At 42.1% G+C, this 14280-nt stretch overlaps 1 protein-coding gene across 2 annotated transcripts in view; it reads left to right on the top strand.

Moving 5' to 3' along the window:
- The first annotated feature begins 279 nt into the window (after window positions 1-279).
- The window catches only part of neto1l (neuropilin (NRP) and tolloid (TLL)-like 1, like), a 78844-nt gene continuing 64843 nt past the window's right edge, over window positions 280-14280 (top strand). Inside the window, exons 1-5 of one of the 2 annotated variants that reach the window (XM_076290838.1) lie at window positions 280-828; window positions 1021-1131; window positions 1818-1868; window positions 1961-2095; window positions 3093-3341. In XM_076290838.1, coding sequence (XP_076146953.1) covers window positions 1104-1131; window positions 1818-1868; window positions 1961-2095; window positions 3093-3341 — 463 coding nt within the window. In that variant the 5' untranslated portion in view covers window positions 280-828; window positions 1021-1103. Of the gene's footprint in view, window positions 1132-1817; window positions 1869-1960; window positions 2096-3092; window positions 3342-14280 lie in introns of both variants that reach the window. The other variant, XM_076290837.1, reaches the window with a different exon arrangement.

Below are 14280 nucleotides of genomic sequence, written 5' to 3'. Positions count from 1 at the left end.
TGGGTGGGTGACTGACGTGACCCCGAAGCCGCTGAATGAATATACTGTATCTTCATGCTACACTACTTTCTATTCCAGCTCCATTCCCCGCCATGTTAGCAAACTGCAGACTGCCCTCGTCAAGTCCACGCTGCAGGTGCTAGATCTTAGTGCGCCTGATCGCTAGGCGTCTCCTGACATCTATCTCCTTTGCGTGCTTTCTTACATTTCCTCACGGAGTGCGTTTTCTGCTTACCTTTTACATTTTGCTGTTCTGCCGCCGTCTGAGGTGCTGGATCCCGCAGTCTGCCTGGCTTTGCAGTACCTCTTAAAGCAACATCCTACTTTTCCCACTATTTCATCGCGGTACATCGTTTCTGATGGATAAGACATTTCTGTCATGATTTTTTGTGGTTGCTATGCACCATGTCGTAGTATTGAGGCAGTTATGGCAACTCTTAGGATTAGAGAATTATTTAAGGACCAACTACTGCCAGGAAGCAATCATTTGTATTAACTCTTTGTTGAAGAGGCTAATAACGAACTAACCAGAGGAGCCTTTATTTCCCACCTCTTATGCCCAGGGATGCAGAAATAATGAGATAAACAAAATATTATTTTCACGAGTTTTGTTATCGAAGTTGGGTTCAAACAAGTGAAACAACAGAGACAATGTTCTGGTAATGGATCTACGACGGTCTTGTGGATTTTCCGTGAGAATGGATTGAAGAAGACTTGAGATATTCCTTCTTTATGAATCTTTTCATCGTAAGATTGCAAACGTGGAGCGGTTAGAAAGAGCTGATGACGGACCGATTAAACCTTACTGTGCATCAAAAGCACCAAAGGGTATTGGAAACGTTTGGATGGAAATCAGGCAAATGTTTAGACCTGTTTTTGGTTTTGTATGAAACTGGTGATTAGTAGTTGCTGTCGTCTATGGGATTTGTATATTTGTCAATCAACAATTGTAAGAAAAAATGGAAAATTTTCTCTGGGTTGTACGCCAGGCGATTGGTCTATGCATTTTGTAATCCTCAGATATATCGATAAATTCCACTTGAAGTATTCCTTTATCTAAATGGAATTAGTTCAGATTGAAGCCCCTTGTAAAAGGAACAGACATGGTACATGGGCATATTTTCCTTTACGGTAAGTAATTTCATTAATTCTTCATAGGCTACTTCATACTACAAATATTTCGAGGTGTAAGTTGCTCTCCGCTTCCCCTCGTCCACCTCGTAATGAGAAGAGCTTTGACTGCTAAAATATCCAGGCAGCCACATTTGAAATGCCGAGCGCAATGCCCTTTTAAAATGATGCGTGGAGTGTACTTTTAGTATTATCCATATTTTGTTGTTTCAGAAACCAATGTGTTGCACTTTCAATAAAACCTAATGCGTAAGATATGGGTAAGATGGGCACTGGCCAGGAAGCATGTGACAGTTACTCTTCCAGTTATGAAACTTATTATTCCACATCCTTATAGTGTGCTAATTTGGCGTAATGAAGAGGTACATTCTCAAAGCATCAGTGGGAAGCTTCCACCTGTGTATACTTGAACTATTCAGAACCGACATTGATTAATTTTGTCATTGCAATTTGCAGCCTACACATGTCTGAACTGTTAAGGAGTTTCAAAGAGAATAGGGAAATTATTACAGCTGGATGCATCATACTTGTTATGAGTGACAGAGAACTTTCAGTGAGCTGCTTGCTAGTGTCAGATTTCTTTAAGTTATATATCTAGCTCAGCCTGTCCTGGTTATACACAAAATTCTAAGAAGTTAAACCATTTGGATCACTGCCTGTTCATATTGCACTGTCTCTTATTACAGTTGCAAGTCTCCTAATGCTTGGGTTGTCTGGGACAACAAAGAAAGAAGCAGGTAATGTAATCACACACACACACACACACACACACACTGTATCCACGTTCTTGCTTGATATTCAAGATGTTTCATTTTGCTGTCTCCTATAGTGAAAAACAACTCAGGAGTGCAGCCAGCAGGACAGTGTGGGACCTGGGTGAAAGAAGCAGAAGGGGGGCTGTTCACCTCTCCCAATTACCCCAACAAATACCCCCCAGAGACAGAGTGCATCTACATCATCGAAGGTACGTGCCCATCACAGAGGTCATCCTCCACAGGGTCACTTAAAGAGAGCAGTGTGATCTGATGAATGGATCATCCTCAAGGACCTCATTTGCAGTCCTTGCTGAATAAAGTATATCTTCTTTGAACACAGAACAGGAGAGGAGTTTTGAACATCAACTCAAAAAATTCTAAAATTCCAATTTCCACTAAACTACAAACTACAAGCTCACGTTAACGCTTCTCAGCTACTACCTCAGAATACCTGCAAAACGGCAGATAATTGGATTCGGATAGTACTGTTACGTCATCTGTCAGAGACCGATTTAATGAACCCAGATATTCTTTAGAACATCTACATCAGGGATACAAGTGACCTGGTTCCTGTAATGAAGGATCTTTTCATCCACTGTCACCCAGCACTCAATAAGCACGGATAGAGCTTTGTGATATCACCAGATGGACATTTAATCACACTAAAAGTTGTGTTGATTTGTTTTAATGGCTGTCATTTCAGGGATTTAGTTACAGATTTGCATAGTTAAATAATGGTGCTTTCCACACCACATAATAAACAGCCAGGGTATTTTAAAAGGGAGCCATGAATAGTCGCTGGTCAAACAACCATGTCTGCAGATGCAGTATTTTCTGCAACATTCTCCTAAAGTCACATGTTTTCCGGACTGAAATGTTTCTTCATAGACAGAATATAATAAGACTGAATAAAAATGTAATGCATTGATATCTAAACATTGTGAAACATAATAATGCTGAAAACAGAGAATAAGCAATGTTAACATGCTGGGTTGTTAATTGTTTATGTCAAGATATTAATTGCAGGCCTGTCATTGTGTGATGATGTTAATGGTTGAAACTTGTCTTTTTTTAATTTTTTTGTCTAAATAGCTTGTATACTATGTATTTTAATATCCATCTCAATAATACTAATGAGCATGGTTTGTTTTACATACAACTGCACTAACATGTTTTCCCCTTCGCTTGTTTTCTCTTTTTTTGTAGCTCCCCCAAGACAATGTATTGATCTTTTCTTTGATGAAAAGTATTCAATAGAGCCTTCGTGGGAATGTAAATTTGACCATATTGAAGTACGAGATGGGCCATTTGGCTTTTCTCCAATAATTGGACGCTACTGTGGCCAGCAAAGCCCGTTGTATATCAGGTCCAGTGGCCGGTACCTTTGGATAAAATTTGTGACCGATGGTGAATTAGAAGCCATGGGATTCTCAGCGAGCTACAACTTCACCGCAGGTAACACATACATTTTTATTCTCCCTTATCAATCTCTGTCATTGATTGCTGTCTTTAGGCTGCAGACTCACGCTTGTGCAGACTCATAATTTATTGTTGTTTTGTTAGGTTTATGGTCGAAGCCTTTCCCTGCCAAATCCTTAGACATACACATCATACATAACAGCATATGTCTAGCAGGCTTGGCTAGATGGATTTATATCCTATTCATCATGTTGTATTTTAGTCCAAAAACATCTTTCTTTCTTGTCTTTCTTATATCCAATCGACTACTGTAAAATCAGGTTATATCTGGATAAAAACCATGTGTTCAAATGACTCATCCATGTCCTGTTCCTGGAATGTCATGATTCAGATGATGTAAAGTGGTGAAGTCTTGTTGAAGTTATTAAGTCAGTCATGTCTCTGGCGGTGTGAATTTGATGCCAGAGGGCGAGGTTTTTCGTGGTAATAGATTTTTACAGATCATTGTAACGAGTGTGAAGTTTACTGACATTGCCGAGACTAGCTAATCGTAATTGTTAAACACAGTCAGCCCAATTACGGTGCCGTCCGAGGGCCTGCCATAGCTCATTTGCATCCCGTCCTGGCTGTTGTCCCATTGCGCGTGTGAGAGGACTCTATCCTCAAACATGATTTGAAATCGATTTCCTTCAGTGCATCCTGCCCTTACTCTGTCTAATGTCTCTGTTAGCTCTCATAATAGTTCATATACATGGACGCAAATTAAACACCAATAAATAGACGTGGAGAATCTCAATCTACACAAAATAATTGCCAAAACATGCTAATATAAGCTGATGATCAGTTTGTATTAGCATGTGCATGTCAAATGATGCTCTTGTTAGACATTTTTAAGAGATGTATGACAAAAATTGATTGAAAAGGATAAAAGAAAGAAAGTGAATTGCACTGAAGATCCCAGGGATAATAATGGCTTATTAATGGAGTATTGAGTGCCATCTGATTTTCTGTGTTGATTGTATATGTTGGAGCAACACAAGAGAGGGCTTGCGGAGAGAATGTAATTCTAGCGATCAGACATCAGAGTGGCCAAGGTCTAAGGTTGCTTTGACAAATGCAGAATCTTCATGAGAAACTTCTGCCAAAGCTGGTGGAACCAGTGAGGAACTGCTCAGTATGTGCGGCCGACCCCTTCCATATTGAAACCCAAGTCTGATAAGGAGTATCTGTGGCATGTGATTTGCATAATTAAGGAGATTAAAGTGCCGAATTCACTTGACTCGATGCTCCAAAAAATCTCGGGAAGGACGTCTGCTTTGGTGGAGGCACAGGGAAACACATGCCCGTGCAGATGGCGCAGCAGATGAATGAGAAACAGGGCCGTGGAAGAACATCAATTAGTCCAGATGAAGAGGACCTCCTAAACCTTCCACATTCCATCCACACGTTATGTATATAATTGGGGACTTCAGTCAGGTCTGGTTTGATGGAATGATGTTCTAGTCATCATTTTGCATTTCAGTGAAGAACAAAAAAACATGTCCATATGGCATCCAGTCAGGCCTTCTGTTGCCTGCACTTGTCAGACATAGCAGTTCACAGACAGTCATCATAAAAATGCTCACAGAGTGAATAAGGCAGCGCTGGGGTGTGAGTTTAGTGTTCGTGTTGACGATTGTGCATATTTCCTCAGAGTAATTTGCAGCCCCGATGGCAAATGAATCAGAGAGAGAGAGAGAGAGAGAGAGAGAGAAAGAGTTGGATAGCAGGATGCTGCTGAGATACATGAGTCATTTTTACAGTTGACTAAAGGTACCGCCACCAGCTTAATCTGTTTCCTGTTTAGTGCAGGCAAACAAATCAAAAGACTTCTCAGTGACAGAAAATGTACCCCCCGAACTGTTGCCTCTATGTTGTTGTTGCTGTTCTATGAATCAGCAGGTCACGTGACCCCCATCCCACCCCCACCCCCTCCTCCTCCTCCTCATAACGAAGGGTTGGTGAAAGGAACGTCGGGGAGGAAAAAAGGGGCCTCGTTCGTCGTCGGCACTTGGAGTGAAATATGACTCGGCTGCCTGCGTAGCCACCAAGCGTCGTAAATCCGGCGCATTGCCCGTGAGCGGTCGCGGCACTCGGCCCTTGTTTGCTCACTGTTACTGCCCGGCTGTCATCAGCACCACTGTCCCGGCCACTGGACCCCGTCATGAATCTCCGGGCGCGTGTTGCTATAAGCGGCAACGGGCCTTACGTAACAGGATGGGGCGGGCGTGTGTGTGTGTGTGTGTGTGTGTGTGAGGGTGATGTGGTGCAGGACCCAGAGAGGTGAGGGACATGATGATGGTGACTGGCCTGTCACGCCGAGCCTTCCAGCGCTCACACCTGTCTCCGTACACCAGCACCTCTGCTCCCGATGCACTCGCTCCCCTCACACACACACACACACACACACGCACATACACGCACACACACACACAAACATACACAGATATGCACACACAAACATACATTCGCACACTTCCTCTAACATTCACACAGCTGCTTGTACCAAACTTCTCTCTCTCTCTCTCTCTCTCTCTTTCTGTGCTCACACACACTCTCTCCACTCCCACAGATAAAGTGGTGATCGGTGACAACATCTAACCAGGCTAAACAAAGGCAAAGAACAAGCAAAAAAACAGTACTTCTGTTCCCTTCACGCTGGCTTGCACTGTTGCCTGGCCAGCTGTTTGAGGGGCCATTCCTGTGTAAATAGACAGGGAAGTACAGTTATAGAGTCAGTGCTGCCCTGATGCAGTGGCCATTTAATAGTCTTGTTTCGTGGCGAGAGAAAAACCTCCTGTGCCTGTTTCAGCTGCTCAACTGCTTTGGAGAATCAGGAGAATAAAAACACCCCTGTGAAGACAGCTGGGCAGAGAGAGAGAGAGAGAGTAAGAGAGAGAGAGAGAGAGAGAGAGATAGAGAGAGATGGGGCTCTGTGAGAGTTGTTAACAAATACAGAGAATCACAGGGGATGCTGATGCTATCTGATACACAAGCACGGAAGTGTGGCGAATGGGACTCAGAAACCTGCTTTAGATTGTTTAAAAGGTCACTCAGTTTCACAGATCCCCTAAGGTATAGGTATTCATTTGTAAGCTTGACTCACACAGCTAGATATTTACTAGAGGGGTGCAACGGATCATTGTTGATTCGTACGGGATTCGTATGAACCACCCCCGATGGTTTGACATGCAGATGAACCACATGTTGGTTGCAAAGTTTAAAGACATTTTTACATTTATTTAGCTTAGTTGAAAAACAGTGCTATTGCCACTGTTAGAATATAGAATATCTTTATTTGTCATTGTCACAGTTACAACGAAATTGTACTTAGTAATAATTCCCCACATCTGGATGTAGAGTTGCAGTGAAAAGGGAAAGAGAAAGCAGTTCACATGTTAAAAGCATATTACAGTCACTGTCATGGCTACGTTACTGGAGAACTGTAGTGAAATTGGATTCATGTTTGATAGCCTATTCAGTTCATCGCTAGGCTATTCGATTTTGACTTTTTGTAGGTTTGTACATGGCAAAGCATTCCATCTTAATAATATGGTCCAGTTCATGAAATCATGGAATGTATACTATAAGTTAAGGACAACAAAAGTAGTCATCCCTATCGTCGAAAACAGCCTCACAATATCAGCCACTACATTCTGTGGAAGGATCCGTCTGCAAATTACACATTTTATAATACTTTAATGTCAAACACAAACTTACAAGCTAAAGGTGGGTGAATGGAATTACAGCTTTAGCTGTATTTGTATGCGTAACCTGGTATGCATTTGGTTCAAAAGGCTTCAAAGGAGTATGAACTTTAGTCACAAAGTCCTGAATCCCTACATGACTACAAGTAACCATCAAATGGAGTATTTTTGTGGAACACTAGGCATACTAATCATGGTAGTGGAGCTTGCGGAACCATGCTGTTTGCATAGGATACCACACTATTTCAGCCAGTAATAAAAAATAGACTCTAAAATACTAGAATAATAGAATACTAAAAATTTATATATAGTATACACACAGTGGGGTGCATACTGTACATACTTAAACCCATGCTAAAGTTGACTAAAAGAGGAATATTTTATTTTTTTGGAAATTGATCTTAATGCCTTACTGTAAGTAAAAAATGAGGAAATATCCAACCTTTAAGGACACCAATTTTCTTTGTGAATGAATAATGTATCATAAATAAATAAATGTTCTTCCTTAAAATACAGGGGTACACACTCAAAGCTTATAGCAATGTGATCAAAGGCTGCAATGCAACACACCTTTCAGTTTGTACCATATGTACAAAGAACTGTATGTACACTCATTCATTATAGTTGAGAGAAGACTTTGACTGAGTGAGGCCATTTACATTTAACCTCTCATTTGTGGATTGGTAAGTATTGGATTTAGAGCTCTCTAATGGTGTTTGAAATTGAGACTGGAATGAAATATAGGGCCTTATCTGGTCACAATATGTGGCTATTCCATAATATTGAACCAGAAGAGGATCTGTGAGAAAATTGAAAATTGAGCCATTGCAAGGAACCTTTGCAGTTTTAGGGGAGCTCTATATCAATGGCTGTGCATTGATTGCATGAACTGAAGCATCCTCAGAGACTTCCCCGACTTTGCACAGAGCCACAGGGATAAGACCAGGAAGAGAGAGGTCTAAAGACTTTGGTACCTGACATTTCAGGGTCTTAGAAGTTTTACATGTAATAAATAGCCAGAGTTGGAGTTGGCGACATTCTGAAGTTTGGCAGAGGCTCATGTAATCAGTCTCTATTATTTCAAGATGGCTGAACACCACAGGGCAAGGCCCTTGTTAATTTTAGATGGGAAATGGCTCTCTGCAGTTCTGATAAACAGACATGTGAATACAGGCGCTGGACCGTGATGTAGCCTAATTTTGCTTCTCGGGAGACTCAGAGTGGCTTTTGGTGCATACATTACTTACTCTCAGCAACAGCAACGAAGCAAGGCATATGATGTCACTGTTTGGTTAGTCTAAATTGAATTTAAATTTAAGTTGTGTCAAGCAAGTGTGCACATGCCCATCACATTCATGGAAAGACATTAGCAAAACGTCAGTATGTATCAAATAGCCTTGTTTGACATTGGTCTGCCATTCCCTTCAGTCGGCACTAAGTGAAGAGAACCTCAGTGTTTGCTTAACTGTTTATTGAGCCAAGTTGAGTTGACATTTCACCGATTTTGCTCCACTGGCAGCTCCTGGATTTAGTAAGCGAACTGAACCTACACTCTTGAGGGAGTGGAATATGGATGGTCAGTTTCACTTGACCTCTGGGACCCTTATGGCCTCATAGCAGTGCAGCAGGTGTAGTCAGAGACAAAAGTGGCAAAAAAGTTAAAAACAAGCTGTTTCAACTCAGAGTATCCCTTCAACAGAGTCTGACTCAGAACTGTGTGTGTGTGTGTGTGTGTGTGTGTGTGTGTGTGTGTGTGTGTGTGTGTGTGTGTGTGTGTGTGTGTGTGTGTGTGTGTGTGTGTGTGTGTGTGTGTGTGTGTGTGTGACGTCTCTCTGCAGGGTGTGTGTAACTTGCAATCTCTCTCAAGCTGGGTCTATTTATCCACATAAACGTTATCAGCATTGCCCTTATGGGTCTCGTCGGAGGGCTATCAATATAAACCACATGTGTTTGGCCTGCTGTTCGGAATCGACTTAATGCCTCTCTCATGCGTCTGCGTGTGTGGTTAAAGGTGATTTCATTACTCGCCAGTGCGTGAAGTGAGACTTACACACTTGTGTGTCTTCTCTGTATAGTCTGTCTGTCAGTCAGTCACTCACCTCAGACAGTGGAGGTGGTGGCAAGTCTGACTGCGCTTGTTCAGATTCACTATGGAAGTGCTCAGTGATAAATCCGGTTTTATGCCTCCTCTTTGTGATTGGGGAGAATAACACTCTGGGTGAGTCTGAATGAGGAGGGCCAAAATAAATTCTAGACTAGCGTGACAAAAAAAAAAAAAGAAAAGCTCAGGGCAGTGTGAGCATGGCTTTCGATTTTGCAGAGAGGGGTGTCTTCAAAATGTAACACAGACCAAAGAGTTGTGTCTGAATTACTAGTACTGTGGAAATCACAGTGGAAGTTGCTGTCAACTAAAAGGCATAGTGCAGTCTTACTTGGGTTTTTCAAAGGAACCAGAGAGATGCTAGCATGTATTAACCCATTGGCCGATCCATTAAAATGTCCTCTAGAACACTGAGATCAGCCGTGATACATTTAAAGTCTTGCTTACAGTATGTGTGTGTTTTTGTTACCTAAAGGCTGAGTCTCTTGCACACATACTGTACTGTGTGCCTACAGCACTCCTTCTCTCTCTCTCTCTCTCTCTCTTTTCTTCTTTTCTGGTCATGAAAAATGCAGGTGTTCCACACAGCACAGAGTTATGTAGAGGTGTAATCTAATCATCTAAAGTAATGCTATCAGTCTAAGATGTTTTGGCACCAGCCGAAGCTGCCAAGGTTGAGAAAGGAATACTTGCTCTCGGATTTCTGGCTGTTTGTCTCCCGGCAACTATTTTTGTCTTTGCATCATTTGCAGGGAAGCAGTGAAGCAGGTGCAGTCTAGACAGTGAAATGGACCATTGAATTGGTTAAAGGAGAAAAAAAGAAAGAAAGAAAGGCAGGGGATGGAGGGAGGGGGTAGAACGAGAAGGGGACTTTGATTTTTTTTTTTGTAAAAACCTTTATTCAAAATACATTGCAAATCAAATCAGTCCATGTGTACAGTTCAAAAGTCTTCTGTGGTCATTTGTTGTGAAAGAACTCCCTTGCAAATGCCATTACTCCCTAAATAAGCACAGGGTGGAGGAAAACATAGAGCGAGAGAGAGACAGAGAATCTTTTAATTTATTTTATGGCCCTTCAGAATGTTGCAATAAGTTCCATTAACATGAACAAACCTTCCTACTGGTCAGAGGTCTGATAATTCTGTATAATGATCGCAGCCAATGGCAACAGGTTTTGTGCTACTGATTCAAGTCTTTCATATCATTCCGCAAGTAGTCTGTTCACTTGTAATGGAACTTCATTGAAAGTCAAATTCAGCAAGTAATGCGTTGCCATGCGACACATCTGAAACTTTCAAGTTCAATTTGTGGGGCAAACTATTAGCAGAAGCCAGGAAAGGGTAACAAGATCATTTAAAAGACACATTGTGTGAAGGTTCTTTTCTCGTTCTGGAGCCATATAAGAGCTATATAAGCGGGATACTGTAATGTCTGCTGGTCATTGTCAGAAAATAAGTCCCTTCAGTGTCATGTCCCGTTCTAATGGTTACAGAACTTGAGCAAAACTTTTTGAGATGGCATAAAAAGCAAAATGACCACGAAGGGTGAATTTAAAGTATTTATTTACAAAAAATAGAATAGCAAAATAAAAATGAATCAGGAAATAATACTGCAAACAAAGTCAAAACACAAGGCCTCAAACACAGCCTCAAACTCAAGCAAGCCTTTAAATTGAAGTTGAATTGAATTGAAAATTGAATTGAGAAAGCGACAGACAGAGAGAGACAGGGAACAACAATGCTTCACTTATAATGTGGACAAACCCCATCATCCACTCCAATGGCCTGTGCTGATTCTTATTCATTTTTATGTGCAGTTTCTGTCCTGCCCCCTGTGTGTGTGTGTGTGTGTGTATGTATGTGTATTTGTGTGTGTGTGTATTTGTGTGTGTGTGTGTGTGTGTGTGTGTGTGTGTGTGTGTGTGTGTGTGTGTGTCTCAAGCTACAACAGCAACCGACTCAGAGTTAGCAATGAAGCTTTGCATACGCTTATGTAATAATCGATGTGGAGATAGAGAGAGGAAGGATAGCAGGACAGTATACTGTAGGATGCTAGAAACAGAGGGAGAGAGGTCAACTGCTCTAGTTCCCTGCGTAGCGCCAGGCAAGCTTGCCAGTGGTGAGCGCACTCAGTTCAGTCTTATCAGCAGCAGCCTCTCACTTCCTCTGAGAGACCAGCGTGTCTTTATCACTGCACTTACTTAAAGAATTCTCTCAGAGGAATTTCATTTGTGTTCCAGCTTGTTTTCAACCACACCCCCCCCCCCCCACACACCCCCCCCTCACACACTCACAAACACACACACAGACACACACATACACACAGACACACACACATAAGTGCACACCTACACAATTCCAGCCCCGGCACCCACGTACACACAAACACACCAATTACCTTTCCCGAATCAATCTGCTAGCCTTGGAACAGGAACCCCTTTCAGGTACTTGCCTTTCTTTTCTTTCGTTCTTTTTTCCCTTTCTTCCTTTCTTTCAGCGTAGAGCTATAGGGGACTATGCTGAAAGCCAATCTCCTCGCCTCATCTCACCTCACCTTGTTTTCGCTGCGCCTCTTCTGCCATCAGTGGCTGGGTCTGAATTGCACACGGCGATGCGCGCTTGGAAGGTCTCCTGCTTCGCCTGACGCGTGTCCTTGTTCTCCGACTCTGCTCTGTCGCCTGGCTGCATGTACGGCGGAAAAAGGCACGCGTCGCTACAAGCCTCTTCTTCTTTTTTTTTATGAAGAGAACGCCTTGTCCTGCAAACCCGTCCTACGCTGTTTTGGGGGGTAATAGCTTTGCCTGTGGGGGTCTGCACTATTACCCTCCTCCTGTGATGGAGCGCTTGCCGCCACGCTGCGAGACAGTCTTAAGTCATTACACTGTACAAAGGCAGCAGTTACAGGCACCTGTACTTCCCCTCTCCGAAACCCCCTCACGTAACCGCTCAAACAAGCATCAACGACTCACACATGCTCACAACTCACAAGAAGTTAGTCTGTGCTACTCCCCCGCAACTGCTTAATCAGTTCTTCGGAGTGCTTGTTTCTATCCTTATCACTTTGAGTGGCACGTCTCTAATGAGCGCCATGTCATAATTGATTTAATTAAGGCAAGGCCGCCTCTGTCCCTAAGTGAAGTGTGAGGTTTGCAGTGTCGTGTCTCTGCCTAGTGGATGTTTTCAGTCGGCTTCACACTGCTAAATCTCCTTTGCGGTTTAAATACTGTGCATCTGCATTGATGCGGATTTCCTACACGGAAGATGGTATTTGCTTAACCCCTATGTGTTGTGCGAAGCTCTATGATGGCCATAGGTTATTATATAGATTAGTGAAATCTCTGTGTCAATGCGTGACGAAATGCTGGCATAAGGATATTGTACAATGGATCACTTCTTTTATCACTGGAGTAATGCATTCACTGCACACAAGGTCATGTCATCTTGAAGCAAATCATATTTGAAAGCTGCATTTGGAATGAAGAGAAAAGTCAGAAAGAGATTATATGTAAAAAGTGTACAGTAAAATCCGACAACAATAGCCTGATCCGGATTAAAGGACAGCTTCTTGTATGTGGGTAGGGCACTTAAAAAAATCTGTGTTGTTTGTCTTGCAGTGGCTTTTGGTGCGTTGAGTATTGACATATTGTCACAGATTGATTACCGTTCTTAAGAGGGTTAACATGGTACATGCACATTGTAGTCCTAGGGAGATAAACTAGTGTAAGGTTTCAACTGGTTCGGATACAGCTGTAAAATGAATGAATATAAAAAAGTGAAGTAATTATTTACATAGAATGAGAACTTTTGATGTGTGTGAAAAATACTGCACAAATAGGATTCAGGAACCTAAATAGACAATAAAACCTTGTGGTTAACATGTTAAGTAAATAATTGACAGCCTAAGGAGAGTGTTAAAGTGAGCTACTGCAAGGATGTAGTGGAAATGGTATTCTGTCTGCGCCCAACTATCCTGCCATTCACATGGTGACTTTCCATAAAGGCCTTAATGCAAACAAATGAAAATAAAATGTTCCGTTTCTCTTTAAGAAAATAGAGACTGAAGCCCAGGTTTTTATGTCTTTGGCTTGAGCATAGCCCAGAGGAAGTGCAGAAGCTCAGGACGTCTGGCCCAAGCAACACATAATATATAATTATTATGGCCGTGTGCCCAGGTAAGGTTAGGGCCTTCCTATAATATTATCCTGGATGGCCGCTCTACCTTCTGCCATGAAGCATAGCCGAAACCAACTGCTTGCACTGAAATGTTCCAGGGCATGAAGCTAACATGACTATATTATAGCTCAGTGAATGGTTTTATTGCCACTAAGAATGTACATGATTGTAGGAGACCCTGTCTGTGACTTCTTTCCCGGTAGTTGCAAAATTACAGGAACAGCTTCTCACTTTGTTTTACTTATTTATTTCTAAATATTTTCAATATTGTCTCAATACTATGAGTATCAGATAAGTCTGCATAATCTCCTGAAAATGATTGCTTGTTATTTGAGGGTGTCGTAAATTTGAACCTGTACTGTGCGCTCATAGCCAATTACCCTCCCAGCTATGTGTGGTTAACTGAAAAGATCTTGGAAAATCAATTAAGTCAGAGTTCCAGATTAAAAAGACAAAAAATAGATGCAGTTCTCCCTAAGGGTACATTAACTTTGGCTGATACTAATTGCTAGGTGCACAGACCCGGAAAGTCACCTACAGTATCATGTGAGCTTGTCTCAGCGGTGCGCGCAAAAACACAAAACAATCCACTGAACAAGATGGCTTTCTGGCCATTTCATTTTCTCTTTGCCAAGCTCAATTAATCCCAGCACTCAAACAGTCATCGTTCCATTCGCCCATGCCTGCCTCCCTCTGTTTCCAATATTACTTTTGGTCCCATGGAAATATAGGGCAGATTTGAAAAAGAAAAAAAAGGGGGGAAAAACAGAATGACAGTGTGGAGTGAGAGAGCTTGATAACAGTTCCAGGCCAGTGTTGCTCCCCAAGGCTCTCCATATCTGCATATGCATTGCAGGAGTGAGTGTGCTTGCTCATGAGTTGCATGAGTTTTCTTTTTTTCCCCCTTTTCTTTCCGAGGACGGCTATCAGTTTTGAACATGTGGGCCGTAAATGGG

The sequence above is a fragment of the Alosa pseudoharengus genome, unplaced genomic scaffold, assembly GCF_046254945.1.
Source record: "Alosa pseudoharengus isolate Yale_2024_CS ecotype anadromous, Long Island Sound unplaced genomic scaffold, YU_APseudo_1.1 YU_APseudo_1.1_scf_18, whole genome shotgun sequence".
In the NCBI taxonomy this organism is placed as follows: domain Eukaryota; kingdom Metazoa; phylum Chordata; class Actinopteri; order Clupeiformes; family Clupeidae; genus Alosa; species Alosa pseudoharengus.
The sequence above is the reverse complement of the archived record's forward strand: the minus strand, read 5'-3'. Positions and strand labels throughout refer to the sequence as shown.